General features: G+C 50.9%; 8 protein-coding genes across 8 annotated transcripts; 3 read left to right on the top strand and 5 right to left on the bottom strand.

Annotated features, from left to right (window-relative positions):
* Window positions 1-466: 466 nt before the first annotated feature.
* On the top strand, window positions 467-1,282 carry BDV17DRAFT_289609 (uncharacterized protein; the record flags this gene model as incomplete). Its single annotated transcript, XM_073761698.1, has 1 exon — window positions 467-1,282. One exon carries the CDS (start codon window positions 467-469, stop codon window positions 1,280-1,282), a length of 816 nt encoding a protein of 271 aa, XP_073617603.1.
* Window positions 1,283-1,309: 27 nt separating this feature from the next.
* On the bottom strand, window positions 1,310-2,740 carry BDV17DRAFT_258532 (arylamine N-acetyltransferase family protein). Its single transcript, XM_073757333.1, has 3 exons — window positions 2,280-2,740; window positions 2,163-2,208; window positions 1,310-2,076 (listed from the first exon to the last, which is right to left on the bottom strand). Exons 1-3 carry the CDS (start codon window positions 2,705-2,707, stop codon window positions 1,501-1,503), a joined length of 1,050 nt encoding a protein of 349 aa, XP_073617602.1. The 5' UTR covers window positions 2,708-2,740; the 3' UTR covers window positions 1,310-1,500.
* A 440-nt stretch (window positions 2,741-3,180) lies between these two features.
* On the top strand, window positions 3,181-4,310 carry BDV17DRAFT_258530 (RraA family protein). Its single transcript, XM_073757332.1, has 3 exons — window positions 3,181-3,441; window positions 3,508-3,583; window positions 3,660-4,310. The coding sequence occupies exons 1-3, from the start codon at window positions 3,256-3,258 to the stop codon at window positions 4,259-4,261; spliced, it is 864 nt and encodes a 287-aa protein (XP_073617601.1). The 5' UTR covers window positions 3,181-3,255; the 3' UTR covers window positions 4,262-4,310.
* Window positions 4,311-5,969, bottom strand: BDV17DRAFT_258529 (3-ketoacyl-coA thiolase peroxisomal A precursor). Its single transcript, XM_073757331.1, has 3 exons — window positions 5,809-5,969; window positions 5,296-5,740; window positions 4,311-5,196 (listed from the first exon to the last, which is right to left on the bottom strand). The coding sequence occupies exons 1-3, from the start codon at window positions 5,816-5,818 to the stop codon at window positions 4,398-4,400; spliced, it is 1,254 nt and encodes a 417-aa protein (XP_073617600.1). The 5' UTR covers window positions 5,819-5,969; the 3' UTR covers window positions 4,311-4,397.
* Window positions 5,970-6,585: 616 nt separating this feature from the next.
* BDV17DRAFT_289605 (uncharacterized protein) lies at window positions 6,586-7,477 on the top strand (the record flags this gene model as incomplete). The annotated part of the gene is made up of 4 exons (XM_073761697.1): window positions 6,586-6,711; window positions 6,773-7,109; window positions 7,240-7,304; window positions 7,367-7,477. The coding sequence occupies 4 exons, from the start codon at window positions 6,586-6,588 to the stop codon at window positions 7,475-7,477; spliced, it is 639 nt and encodes a 212-aa protein (XP_073617599.1).
* Window positions 7,282-8,311, bottom strand: BDV17DRAFT_258525 (uncharacterized protein). Its single transcript, XM_073757330.1, has one exon. The coding sequence runs from the start codon at window positions 8,195-8,197 to the stop codon at window positions 7,592-7,594; it is 606 nt and encodes a 201-aa protein (XP_073617598.1). The 5' UTR covers window positions 8,198-8,311; the 3' UTR covers window positions 7,282-7,591.
* A 594-nt stretch (window positions 8,312-8,905) lies between these two features.
* BDV17DRAFT_258523 (uncharacterized protein) lies at window positions 8,906-9,606 on the bottom strand. The gene has a single exon (XM_073757329.1). The coding sequence runs from the start codon at window positions 9,399-9,401 to the stop codon at window positions 9,156-9,158; it is 246 nt and encodes an 81-aa protein (XP_073617597.1). The 5' UTR covers window positions 9,402-9,606; the 3' UTR covers window positions 8,906-9,155.
* A 52-nt stretch (window positions 9,607-9,658) lies between these two features.
* BDV17DRAFT_289604 (uncharacterized protein) lies at window positions 9,659-10,015 on the bottom strand (the record flags this gene model as incomplete). The annotated part of the gene is made up of 1 exon (XM_073761696.1): window positions 9,659-10,015. One exon carries the CDS (start codon window positions 10,013-10,015, stop codon window positions 9,659-9,661), a length of 357 nt encoding a protein of 118 aa, XP_073617596.1.
* Between the last annotated feature and the right edge of the window lie 2,170 nt (window positions 10,016-12,185).

Raw genomic sequence — 12,185 nt, 5'->3', positions numbered from 1 at the left:
CCCTTCCTGCCAGGTTCCAACTTTCAACTGCTCTGCAGCAACGTCTGTGGGTCGGCTCCATCGTCGCCCGTCCGACTATAACGGCCACCCGCACTTTAAGGCACGCCAACAGTCTGGCTTCACTAGCTCCTGTCATGCAAGTCGTCTTTGTTTGTAACTGCAAACTCACCCAGCCCTATTGAAGTATATCCACCAGTTTCGTAGTCCAAGACCTCGTATTCCTTCGTCGCCAAGAGCTGGACACCCATCCAACAATACAGACATGAATCTTCTGTTGCCCTGCGCCCCGCGAAGGGCACGGAGAAAGGTGCATAAAGCAAGACAAGGCGCCCTGTTCTCACACCTTCACTTAAGAATCAAGCTAGAAGAAATGATAGGATGATCTTATCCGCCCTCACCACTATATGGCTAGCTCTCGCAGCTATAGCTACCGCCGACGTCGACTACCCAGTAACAATCGAAGTAGATGTCCTCTTCCCCCGCAACGACAGCTACAACGAAGCACCCTTACGATATCCCCGCTGTCCTCGCAGTCCAGAATGTCCAGGCTGCTTACTACTTCGAATGGCACATCAGCTGGGATATCTACGCAGTCGACAGCGACAGCAACAGAAACAGATCAAGTCTGTGTGGTTCCCACAGCAGCAGAAACAGCACGACCACGTCTGTGATACCGAGAAGAAACTACTTCCCGTTCCACTTTGAAGCTGCCGCTATCGTCCCGATGCCTTCTGGTTATGCTCGCGGTCTGCGGCCGGGAGAGTACAGGCTTGAATGGGAACACGCAACATCTCCCTGTATATCAAGGGGCGAGACGGGTGCCTACGATGCAACTAGGACACCTGTGGCATCGGGTACGCATTACTTTTTGATTGTGGATGATGACTCGGGACTGGATTATGAGATCCCGCTTGATGAGTGTCCGATTTACGGAGATGCCTGGGTGGCCGCGCACTCGAGGGATTGCCCTCCCGCGGAAATCAACAACAGCGACAATGTTGTCGAACGTGATCCATGTGCCGCCCGCCTGAAATCTCAAGGTCAGGCGGCTTGTATCTGGGGCTACGTTAGGGCTCGGAGCGATAGAGCGCCGGAATCGTGTGAAGCTGCCTTCCAGAGAGCGGACCCTGACTGGTCCAAGTACATTCAGGAGGATACAGATGGACAAACGGATGACCCTGACCTTGGGGAACCTGACGACTCTACCACTGTTGGGGATGAAGAGGATGGGGCTGTGCCATACCAGCCTGAACTGGCCATGGGTCGTGATGACGTCCTTTGATAGTAGCAGTCGTTGTTCAAAGTCTCTCAAGGCCCTGCAATTCAACTGCGTTCTTTGCAGCCATTCCATTCCATGGTAGTGTCATTGTAATCTCGAACGAGTCTATTACGCATATGTAAGTAAGTACTTTACTAAAGCCTAACCAAACCACATCATCAAGCAGCAAACCAACCCATCTCCATAGTATATCTTCTACTGTCCTTATAAACAAGACAGAACTACACCAACTCCGACCCCAGCCCCCTAATCCCCTGGACCTCATAATCCATCAGGACAATCCCAAACCACCTCTCCAAAGCCCTTACTCTATCATCCTCATTCTCCAACCTCATCACAACTTCCACCCTTCCCGCAACGCGCTTTTTGACCCCACGCTCAGCCAAAATGTACACTCCCACAGGCTGCAACTCCCCAGAATCAGACCCAGAAGGCTCAAAAATATTTTGCACACAAACAACCCTCTGCGTGAACCAACTACTTGGTAACTTGCTCGTTTGAAAATTCATCATCGCGAAGTCCTGCGGCAACGTTTCGGTTTCGCTGAAGGCGTACATTGTGTGCCAGTTCTCCTCCTTTTCCTTTTCGTTTTGGCCCTCGTTCTGGTTTTCGTTGACAGGATTGGAATTGTTATTGTAGTTAACCTGGTAAATCCAGAACTTCTGGCTCTGGTCCACTGCTTCAGGGAGGGGTTCTCTTATCAGCCGCATTGATGTCGGTGGAGTGTTTGGTGTCGTGATGTTTTCTTTTAGGGGGAGTGGGCTTGTGGGGTTGTTGTTGCCGAAGCCAACGTCGACCTTGGTCTTGTTAGCGGTTTTCGATATGGCCATGGCCGTTTGGTTGCTGGCTAGTTTCCAGTTAAAGTGGCTGGTTGATTACATACCATATACCTCGCCCCCTCAATCGTCAATATGAGCACCATATGCCCCCTGTTATGTAGCCGTCATCAACATATCATACCCCACAAGCTGAGAACAAAAAATAAACGGGGAAAACATACAAAGGCCCAAACCTCACATCCCTCCACCTCAGAGTAGGATCCCCCACAGAAGTCGAAACCCTCCCCGCAGCCGGATAAACCGCATACCCAAGCGACCTCAGGACCCCATAAAGCAGATTCGTATTCTCCATGCAGTACCCGTCCAGCCGACGGGTGACGAGCTTCTCGAATACGGCGGACGGGTGCGTCGAGATGCTGTGGTGCTGCGAGTAGTGGATTGCGCTGTTGCCCCAGGGGATTGAGGAGAGATGGTGACGTTGTAGGAGCGTTAGGGTTTTGAGGGGGTTGGTAAGGAGGGAGAGTTTGAAGGTCTCGAGGCGTGAGGGTGAGGGAGAGGATGTGGAGGTGGAGGTGGAGGTGGAGGAGGGTGAGGGGTAGTTAATGCGCGCGAGGTAGGACTCTAGTTGGGCTTCTGTGTATATAGCCATTGTTGTGAGGTTATGTAGTGATGTGATGTGAATATCTTGCTGAAGTCTAGAGATTTTCCGCTGCTCCGCTTTTGCGGGGTATTTATACTCCATATCCATACTTCACGTTGCTCCGTTGCTCCAATGACCCCCACATACTCTGTAGAAGAGCATAGAATCCGACCCGCCTGGTTGTCACAGCTCTAGGCAGGTTGACCAATGCTTTGCTAACGGAAGTCAGGTTAGACCGTGGACGAGATCGCTTACTGATGCAGACTGATCTCGACGGGTAGGGGACGAAGCAGATGACACTAGTGGAGATCACTTGCAGAGTATAAATTGCGGCTGATATGATAATTGTAAGCTATAGGAACCAGATCTAGGGTTAGTCAGTATATTATAAAAATTGGGTTTACAATATACTCTGTAGGAAAGTCTGGATCTTTTTCCCTCCCGCCGTCCGATCCTCGGCTATTCGTCACCGCGACAGATGTATTACCACCACCCTGCATCTAGATCTTACCTTCACACCCTCACTTCTTTTGATCACAACCAAATCTCATCAGACCATGGACCCAGTCCGATTTTTTTCAAGATCTGTAATCCATCTCCGTCGCAGCGTTGCACCTTCATACCTTACCCGCTCTCCTCTGACATACTCCCCCGCCTTTCGCGCATTCGCGTCGCGCGCAATGTCGACCTCATCTTCTATCCAAGAAAAGCTCGATATCCTGCAGAATTACTCTGCCTGTGATGTATTTCTCCATCTAAGACCGGTATGGATTTGGGATGTCATAGCTAAACCGATTTTCTCTCTGCAGGTTTCCGACGCCCTCCTCAAGCTCCAAAAACCCGCTGATGGATCTCCGGCGCGAGCAGGTCATCTCGCAGATTTCAGTACGCACTCACGCACTCACCTGCCCTGCCATATCTACCCAGATGTAGGGAGCATAAGCTGATATAGCAAAACCAGCCCCCTTCTCCCCAACCCTCGGCCGCAACACAACCACACCAAAAATCATCGCCCCGGCATCAACAGTGAAATTCATCCCCAAATCCGCCTCACCGTCAGATTACCAAGAAGCCAAAACCGAACTTGATCCAAACAAACTCTTTCCCACAAACCACCACTGGGTCGACGTCGCAGAACCGCAAACAATCGTCCTAATCGACCAACCACTGAACCAAAACTGCGCCGTCCTAGGCGGCATAATGGCACTCCGAATGGCAAGGCTCAATGTGAAGGGCGTGATCGTGAACGGACGCATCCGCGATTTGGCAGAGATCCAAGGCGCGAGTTTACCCGTTTGGGCCAAATCAACGTCAACGGTTGGAACGGGGGCTGAGGCTAAGGCTGGACTTAGGAATGTGAGGGTTGATGTTGGGGGTGTGTCTGTTGAGCCGGGGGATATTGTCTTTGCGGATCCGTTGGAAGGGGTCGTTGTCATCCCGAGACATTTGTTAGATAGTGTGCTTGAGGTTATGCCGCGGCTTGTGGAGATGGATGAGAGCGTTAAGACGGCTGTTGAGTCCGGGATGAGTGTTAAGGAGGCTTTTGGGAAGTTTAGGGGTTGACTTGAATACTTAAAAGTATAAGGGCCATGGTTCAACAACTTGTAAGCGTACAATACAATACATTCAAGACTCAAAATACACGATCCAATTCAATTGCTGCATAAGGGAAAGAACGGTTGTTACATGAAACCAGCATCTACTCCCTAACCCAAACAGCCGCCATCCCCATCCCCGTCCCAACACACATACTCGTAACACCAACCTTCTTATCCGTGCGCTTAAGCTCCGTCAACAATGTACTAATCTGTCGTGCACCGGTACACCCAAGCGGGTGTCCAAACGCAATGGCCCCACCCTTAGGATTGATCTTCTCCTTCGGCAAACCAAGCTCATTGATGCACCACACGCACTGGCTCGCAAACGCCTCGTTGATCTCGTAGATGTCAACGTCGTCCTTTGTGATACCTGCCTTTTCAAGTGCGACAGGGATAGCCTTCCACGGACCAATACCCATAAGGAGCGGCTTAACGCCAACAACAGACGCAGAGACAAACTTTCCGATAATTTTCTGCCCCAACCGCTCAGCGGTCGACCGCTTCATAAGGAGGACTGCGGCAGCGCCGTCGGAGATCTGACTAGCATTACCAGCATGGATGGACCCGTCCTTCGCGAACGCAGGGCGGATCTTCCCCAGTGACTCGGGCGTAATCCCATCGCGGATGCCGTCGTCCGCGGAAACGGTAATGGTTTTCTCCTCGTTCGTCTTAGGGTCCGTCCATTTGACGTCGAGGGGGAGGATCTCCTCGTTGAAGAGGCCGGCCTTCTGCGCCTTGACGGCCTTTTGGTACGACGAGGCCGCGAAGGCGTCTTGGTCGGCGCGGGAGATCTTGCGGTCCTTGGCCATTTGTTCGGAGAGGACGCCCATGGGGACTTTGCAGTTTGCGGCTTCTTCGTGGTTTTCGAGGAGTTCGGAGAATTCGGTTACGGCGCCGGGGCTATACAGTCCATACATATTAATTTCTTGACCTTGACTTTCTTTGAAAGTGCTGGGGATGGGTTGATGGGTTGGTAAGGAGGTAGGTAGGTTGACTCACCCATACTGCGAACTCATACTCTCCACACCAGCCCCAATACCAACCTCAATCATGCCGGTCTTGATCGCATTCGCGATATCCACAATGGCCTGGAGCCCACTCGAGCACTGCCTGTTAAGGCCCTTAACAGCCGTACTCTCCGGGAACCCCGCGACCAGCGCCGCAGCCCTGAACTCCGTCGCTCCACCGCCGGGTGCCAGAACAGTTCCAACTGAGATGTCCTCGACAAGGTTAGGGTCGATACCGCTGCGGTCAACGACGCCCTTGAATACACCGGCTAGGATATCCGCGGCCGCGGTGTCCTTGAACCCGCCCTTTCCGCCCTTTGTGAGGGCGCTGCGGAGAGCGCATGTTACGACGATGTCGTCGGGGTTCTTCTGTTCGATTACGGACACGCCATTTTTCGGGCCGATATGTGAGGCGACTTGGATGAGGCGCTGTTGGGCTGTGAAGTGTTAGCATTTGTCGCTCCTGGGGATAGGCATATGGTAGAGCTGCTGCCCGTGGACTTACGGCCGGACATGATGACGTCAATGTGTTATGAAGAAAGACGCAAAAGAAGATGAGATAGAGCAGCCACAGAGTAGAGTAAAGTCGATATGGTAAAGTTGAACACAGGAGATTCTCCTTTTATAAGAGATCACAAGCAAGAAGCGTCCTAGGCTGTGGTCCCAAGCTGGGTCTCGGGCTTCCCCAGTTATTTAGCCATCCTGTGAAAATGCCGAGGTCTGCGGATCATTGTTGTTCCAAAGTGAGATCACGAGACTTGGCAGGCGTGAAACGGGATATGCATGTGAAGATGATGTTTCGCCTACCGGGTTGAGGGCTTCGTCTTTGCTCTCGTGGTCGCGGTCGATCCAATGTTGTGGTGCCCGCCTGACATCACGATGAAGTGCTCACTGAAGTACTATGTAGATGATCATGCAGCACCAGGGACTGCTATATCTGGCTTCAGAGCAACGCAAGCCGACATAACGGAAGCTAATGTAACCTGTGCTGATATATCGTCACCTCCAGCCTATTAGAGGATACTATAGATAGCAAGTAGGTCAAGTTTAAGTCCAGGATTCTTCATTGCCGTGATACTTCGGCAATTGAATTATGCATACTTACCATTAGTAATACAGACCCCTATAACTGCATAGATTTATACACGGGGCAATTCCCAGTCAAGACTAGCCACGCTAACCGTATCTATCCTAGTCCCAACCGCATCTCCAAGACTCCGAAAAGCTTCAAGAAACAGCAGACACGCAAGACTTTCGCCGCTGCTATCCCACACAATTCACAATGCGCAGATTACCAACGTATATCTTCTCCGCTGCATCACCAGCGCGATTACTTCCCTCATGCGCACCTACCCCCCTCACCAGCACCAGCACCATCCGCCTCCAAGCTCATCTCCGCTCCGCATTTGTACGTCCCATGTTACCCCCCATTCTGTTCGAGTTCCAGAACTAACCAGATACGCCGATAGAATTCCTCCGTACCTCTAATTTCCTCAACAACATTCCGTGTCCCCCACCGCGCCTTCTCACAAACTCCCACAATCTCCACGCCAAACCAAAACCAAAACTCCCCCTTCCGTCTCTCCTCCGAACCCTCACCCCCCTTCCCTTCCAGCTCCAGCCCCTCTGGGGAAGGCTACTACAGCCCCTACAAGCCCAAACGCCAATGGCCACCCGACATGTCCAAGCTTAGTCCCAAACACCAGTTCCGGCTCGAGCGCAAGTACCGCCGGCGCGCGGCACTCAAGTATGCAAGGCCGAAATGGGTCAAGGCGACGAAGTTGGTGCAGTGGGGGTGTATTGGGTGTATGTTTCCTTTTCACCCTTATCTTGACTCTTGTGCTTTTGGTGTTGTGGCTTGATCTAGAGGCGTGGGGATGTTGGGGAATAGATGGATGGATTGATGGATGCTAATGTTTGACTTGAATGAATATAGTTGTTCTGATCTACGCGTTGCTGTTCATGCAGTGGGATGAGAGGGGTGGGAGTCCGATTGAGGAGGTATGTATCTCTTATGCCCCATTCTATTATAAGCGAAGTTGTGGCTGAACTGGATTTACTAGCTACGCACGTACATCTTCGGGACGATAAAGGATGCATTCTCGGCGCCTCCGTCTCAAGCTTCGATGAGGCGGCCGAGTGAGGAGGCACAACCACAGTCGACAAGGGAATAAGCTACCTAAGCTTGCTTGCATTTCAGCTGGTGTCTGAGAGGAATCCGAACTTGAGTGTGTATGTATCTGCATTTAATTCTGTGTCACATCTATCGTTGGCTTTGTGCTCTTCACTTAGTAGCATCTTCGCATTATAGGTACTACATTGTATATTACAATTATGATGCATGTCTTACTAGACAAGAGGACCTTGGAAAGATACCTAAGGCAATGGAATACATAACCAGAACAGATATCTCTGTCATGCGAGACTCGAAAATTAAGCGTGTTGGTAGCAGGGGCGGGAAAACGGACTTCACCGTTCTCATTCCTGGTTCTATCCTGCGACCATGTAGGGTCAAACATAAGACAGGAGATTCTTTGAGAGCCGTCCCGCCAGTTCGGCTCTGGGAATATACTGAGCAGGCTTTGATAGGACTTCGGGCCAGGGTAGGAGTGTGGAACTCCGGGAAGGCGTCCTGGAGGGTGTGAAGAATCGTTATTCCTTCTTTTCTGCTTGAATTCTTCCAGGAGGGACTCATAACTCGGTCGTGACGCTCTAGCAGCTAAATAATGGGCTTTGCAGTCTGTTTTGTCTCCTCCAGGGAGGAAATAGACGTCAAGGCGGAAGTGGAAATTGTGGTTTTGCGCTTGCATTGGTTTGCGAATAACATTATATAGCCCAACAAGGTCCGTTCTCTCGGGGCCCGCGATCATGTTGGGGTGGGTGAAGTATACCATAAAGGGATAGAGGGGTGGAAGGGTTGAGATAGGTTATGCTGGTTCTGGAATACCATGAACGAGTCCTTCCCTGTATGGTCGTTGAACGGGATGATGTGATCGTTCGTTGTGGGTTTGGTAAACGAAGTTGAAGGAGATGTTGCTGCATGGAACCCGGCTGTCCTCGCCTTCTTCCTGGGCCGGTCATCCAGGACAGGTTGAGGGAAGAGTGCCACGCTGTCTTCATTTCGTTTGTTCCCATCGACGCGGAGATGCTAGGTCTCGCGCCATAGCCACTTGCAGGAACCTCCGCGATGGAAATGGCAGACTTCTGAGAGATTCGAGGGAGTACAGCGATGTGAGACATTCACCGTAGTCCCGTTCCCTTACAGAGCATCCGGAGTCCCGGGTATGGCTCAGAACATTGTTTCTCGAGCCCACCGTAGTAGCCAGTGGCCTTGGCAGACTTGAGCAGCTGATAATAAGGAGCAGCGGAAGAATCCCTCAAAACGATAAGTTTCAAAGGACGTGATCGATTCTGCCCCTCAATAACGGCTTGAAGCTCGGTGTTCAAGAAGTGAGGGACTTCCTCGTAGTAACCCGTTTCAAGGATCAGATCATCGAGACTGTGAGGTAAGATATCTTTCAAGCGGAATGGTGTTATGAGATTTTCATTCTTTAGACCGAGAAGAAAGTTCCAAATTGGTGTCAAGGCGTTTGAGTTGTGGAAATGACTGGAGCAAGCCGAAATGGCCTGGATTGGGAGTCCTACCACGAGAAAAGTTGTACCAGACTCCTAGGTGCTCAAGGGTTTCCCGGTGTTTCTGCAGTGCATTCCAGAAATCAGAAAATGATATCTTCGAGTGCGGCTCGGCATAACGCAAGCTTCCATCGGACCACTAGACTGAGAGCCTAGTCAAGGACTGCGGCAAAGTGACCATGGCCTGGACGTCAGAAGTACTACATGTCGAGTCTATTTCTAACATGAGCAGCAGATGCTGGACTCGACATACTTTGTCGTTGTGCTGTGCGAGAAGAAAGGCGGCCCCTCCGTGTTCAGGTCAAACCGGGACAAGGTGCGCAAGTTGGCGAAGTAGAATAAGGGCAATATGTGGTCCAGTTTCAGAGCCGGCGATGCTAGCGCGAGCAAGTAATCGACGTCCGGTCCATGAAGAGTGACCTCGCTTAGCAAGTGCAGATGAGCCAAGTGGCGCAGACAAGGCATCGGGCTACCGCTCTCCTGAATATGCAATATCTCTTAAAGGACGGAACGCAGCACGGAGCTTCCCTGCGGGAGATGCATGTGAATGGTCGATACTTCCGCAAGCATATCAGCAGTAGTGCCATCAATGGCCTGCGATCGCGATGAGCAAGCGAATGAGGGTTGGGCATCTGCAATTCCAGCATATCGAGATTTGCGCTGCCGTGGGGACACTGCACGGATAGCCTTGCGCATGAGGCTAATATCATCGTCGGACGATTCTAGATTATCGTGCGAGGCTTGTCGTATTCCAGGATATGAGGATAGGATCCCCAGTTGCCGATATTGAGGGTTCGGACCGTTGCCGCAAGCTGCGAGTTGGACAAGTCAGTGCGCACAAACTCCCAGAGAGACACGTAGATGTGGCGGGCTCCGTTGTAGATCCATTTGGAATAGAGTCTGGGGATCAAGGCATCGCACCAGCGACGGTTGAGTGGAAGCAGATGGATCAGCTGCTGAATGTCCGCTTTGTCATGGAAAGCGTAATCGCCATGATGAAATGTGTACGATTGGACTTGGAGAGTGGCAGTGAGGATTTGATCAAACTGCTCGGTCGGCAGGTCGGCAGGGTCAGGCATGGTCAGGTTATGGAAGGCGGAAATGGAAGAGAAAGGAAAGAGGGGGGCATTGTCCTCTATATATGCCAGGGTCGAAACGCCAGGTCTTAGGCGCGGTCGATCAAAGAGTGAATGCAGATGCACTCTACCCTATCAGGAATACGCTTGCCGCTTCTACTCGGCTGTGGACGAAGGAATATGATGTGATGATAAAACCATTGTATGTTTGCCCCCTAACCGGCAACTGAGCACCTGCGGGTGTCTTGAGTTACCCTGGCATAGTAACTTGGCCAAGTAGGGCTCTGGTACGGAGTAGCACGGGATATCTAGAACTGTCTAGGCACTACCTACAGTAATTACTACTTTCTAATTGAATTCCTGAAATGCCACTATTTTCTATTCTCAAGATACCTTACTCGAAGGAGTTAAGGCCAATATATTGTATTATTGAAAAAGCACGCCGCCGGAGCCAGGACTGCATTACTTGACTTTTACCAAGACCTGCCTGCGTGGCTCGTCTCTATAAAATCTCCAGACCTGCGTTATCTGCCTTTGGGAATATCAGCCACCTGCCTCTTTCTTCCCTTCATATTACTATGTTTATAAGCTACAGCCCTTTACTTCACTCCAGGCAGGGCCCAGGAGTCTTGCCCTTTACTTTACTACTAGTAAGTTTACTTCAGGGATTTTCATAGCTACAGGCACTGATTAGCAGTACCGTTCCATACAAAATGCACCTTCCGTTCTCGTAACCCGTAACATCACCATCTCTCTATCGGCCTTGCCTTCCTTTCTCATGACCATCATCATCGCTATTGAGCAGTCAGCTGGCTTCACAATAGTCTTCTTATTGTTGTTACCGGAATTTAGATCTCCTATCTATCCATTCGCTTGCCACCATCCAAAGCTTGCCAGTACTTTTTTTTTCTCCGCATTTCAGGGAATCGATTAGAGTATCGTGGCACTATAGGAACAAGGTGAAGATAAAAGAAGGAAAGTTTTGATTCTGTTGGACGAACATCAACCCCGCGGCACTCTTTGCTGTAGCCTCTTACTCTTACGTCCTCTTCTCGCGGAAGTGATATGCGCGTCAGCCATATGCCACTCTTCCTACCTCACTCAGTCAAAGTCGCAACTCTCTTCCCATTCCGCTCCCCATCTACCTTTCCCACCACCTCACCTTCTTACCTATATTCACCCTTATTTACATCCACATAGCCTAACCAAGCGCATCCCCAACTTGGCCATTGGTTACGGTTCACTTCGGAGCCATTATATCAAGTAACCCCGGGGATTGGAAGGAGATTCCTCTCTATTGGCTTCGCTGGCCAGACATCCTCCAGTACATGGGCGTTACCAGCACGGATCAAGACTTCCTTCCTGAGTGGGAATATGTCTGTCCTCAGCATATCCATATGCCCTCCTCTCCTTCCTCTCCTATTGAAATCCAATCCAATCAATCTATCAATCCCAAGTCGGCACAGTCGCGGATTTCAACATATGCCGCGAATTTAGGGAATCGGAGGGACCGAGCACTTACTTCATTGACCCTGCACCAGCAAGGTGGTGGAAGCTCAGAACAGTGCTTCAAGGATGTATAGCAGAGGAGCGATTGGAGCTAGAGGGACGAGAAATGGCGGGGGGGGGGGCTCCGTTGTCGCTCGATCAGTTAGCATTACTTCCGGGACCGGTATTTCTCGGACGGAACCCAGATGTAAATGTGGGGTTTCAATATCGTGGACGAAATAGGGGTCATCGCCATAAGCTTGATGAGCCGGTTCGGTTTAATACTCAGAAGTGGGATATTGGACTCACGATCCTCCGGTCTGAAGGACACTTGGTTCAGAGGGATAAGAGGAAATGTATCGTTCAGATGAGTAAGTGGGGACCTCCTCTTTCGATGTGATGACAGCACTTACTTACAGCTTCCCTCTTAGAAGGAATCATCCAGGCGGTCCAGAAAGAGAGAAACGGTATGGATACAGACGTGTATGGGCTCGTAACCAGCGGTGACATGATCTAGCTCCACAAGCTCAAGATTGACGGGGAGGTGCAATCCTCACCGATCTTTCTCTTAACTGCCGAGGGTTGTCTGGCTCTCTGGCCATACCTGAGGGATATCATCTTCCAGTTGCAGATGAAAAGCCTCTTGCCCGATTCTAGGGACCGGGAATAGTTTGGGGCCCTCCTC

The sequence above is a fragment of the Aspergillus undulatus genome (assembly GCF_047715775.1).
Source record: "Aspergillus undulatus strain CBS 261.88 unplaced genomic scaffold BDV17scaffold_13, whole genome shotgun sequence".
Taxonomy (NCBI): domain Eukaryota; kingdom Fungi; phylum Ascomycota; class Eurotiomycetes; order Eurotiales; family Aspergillaceae; genus Aspergillus; species Aspergillus undulatus.
This window is presented reverse-complemented; position numbering and strand designations above follow the sequence as displayed.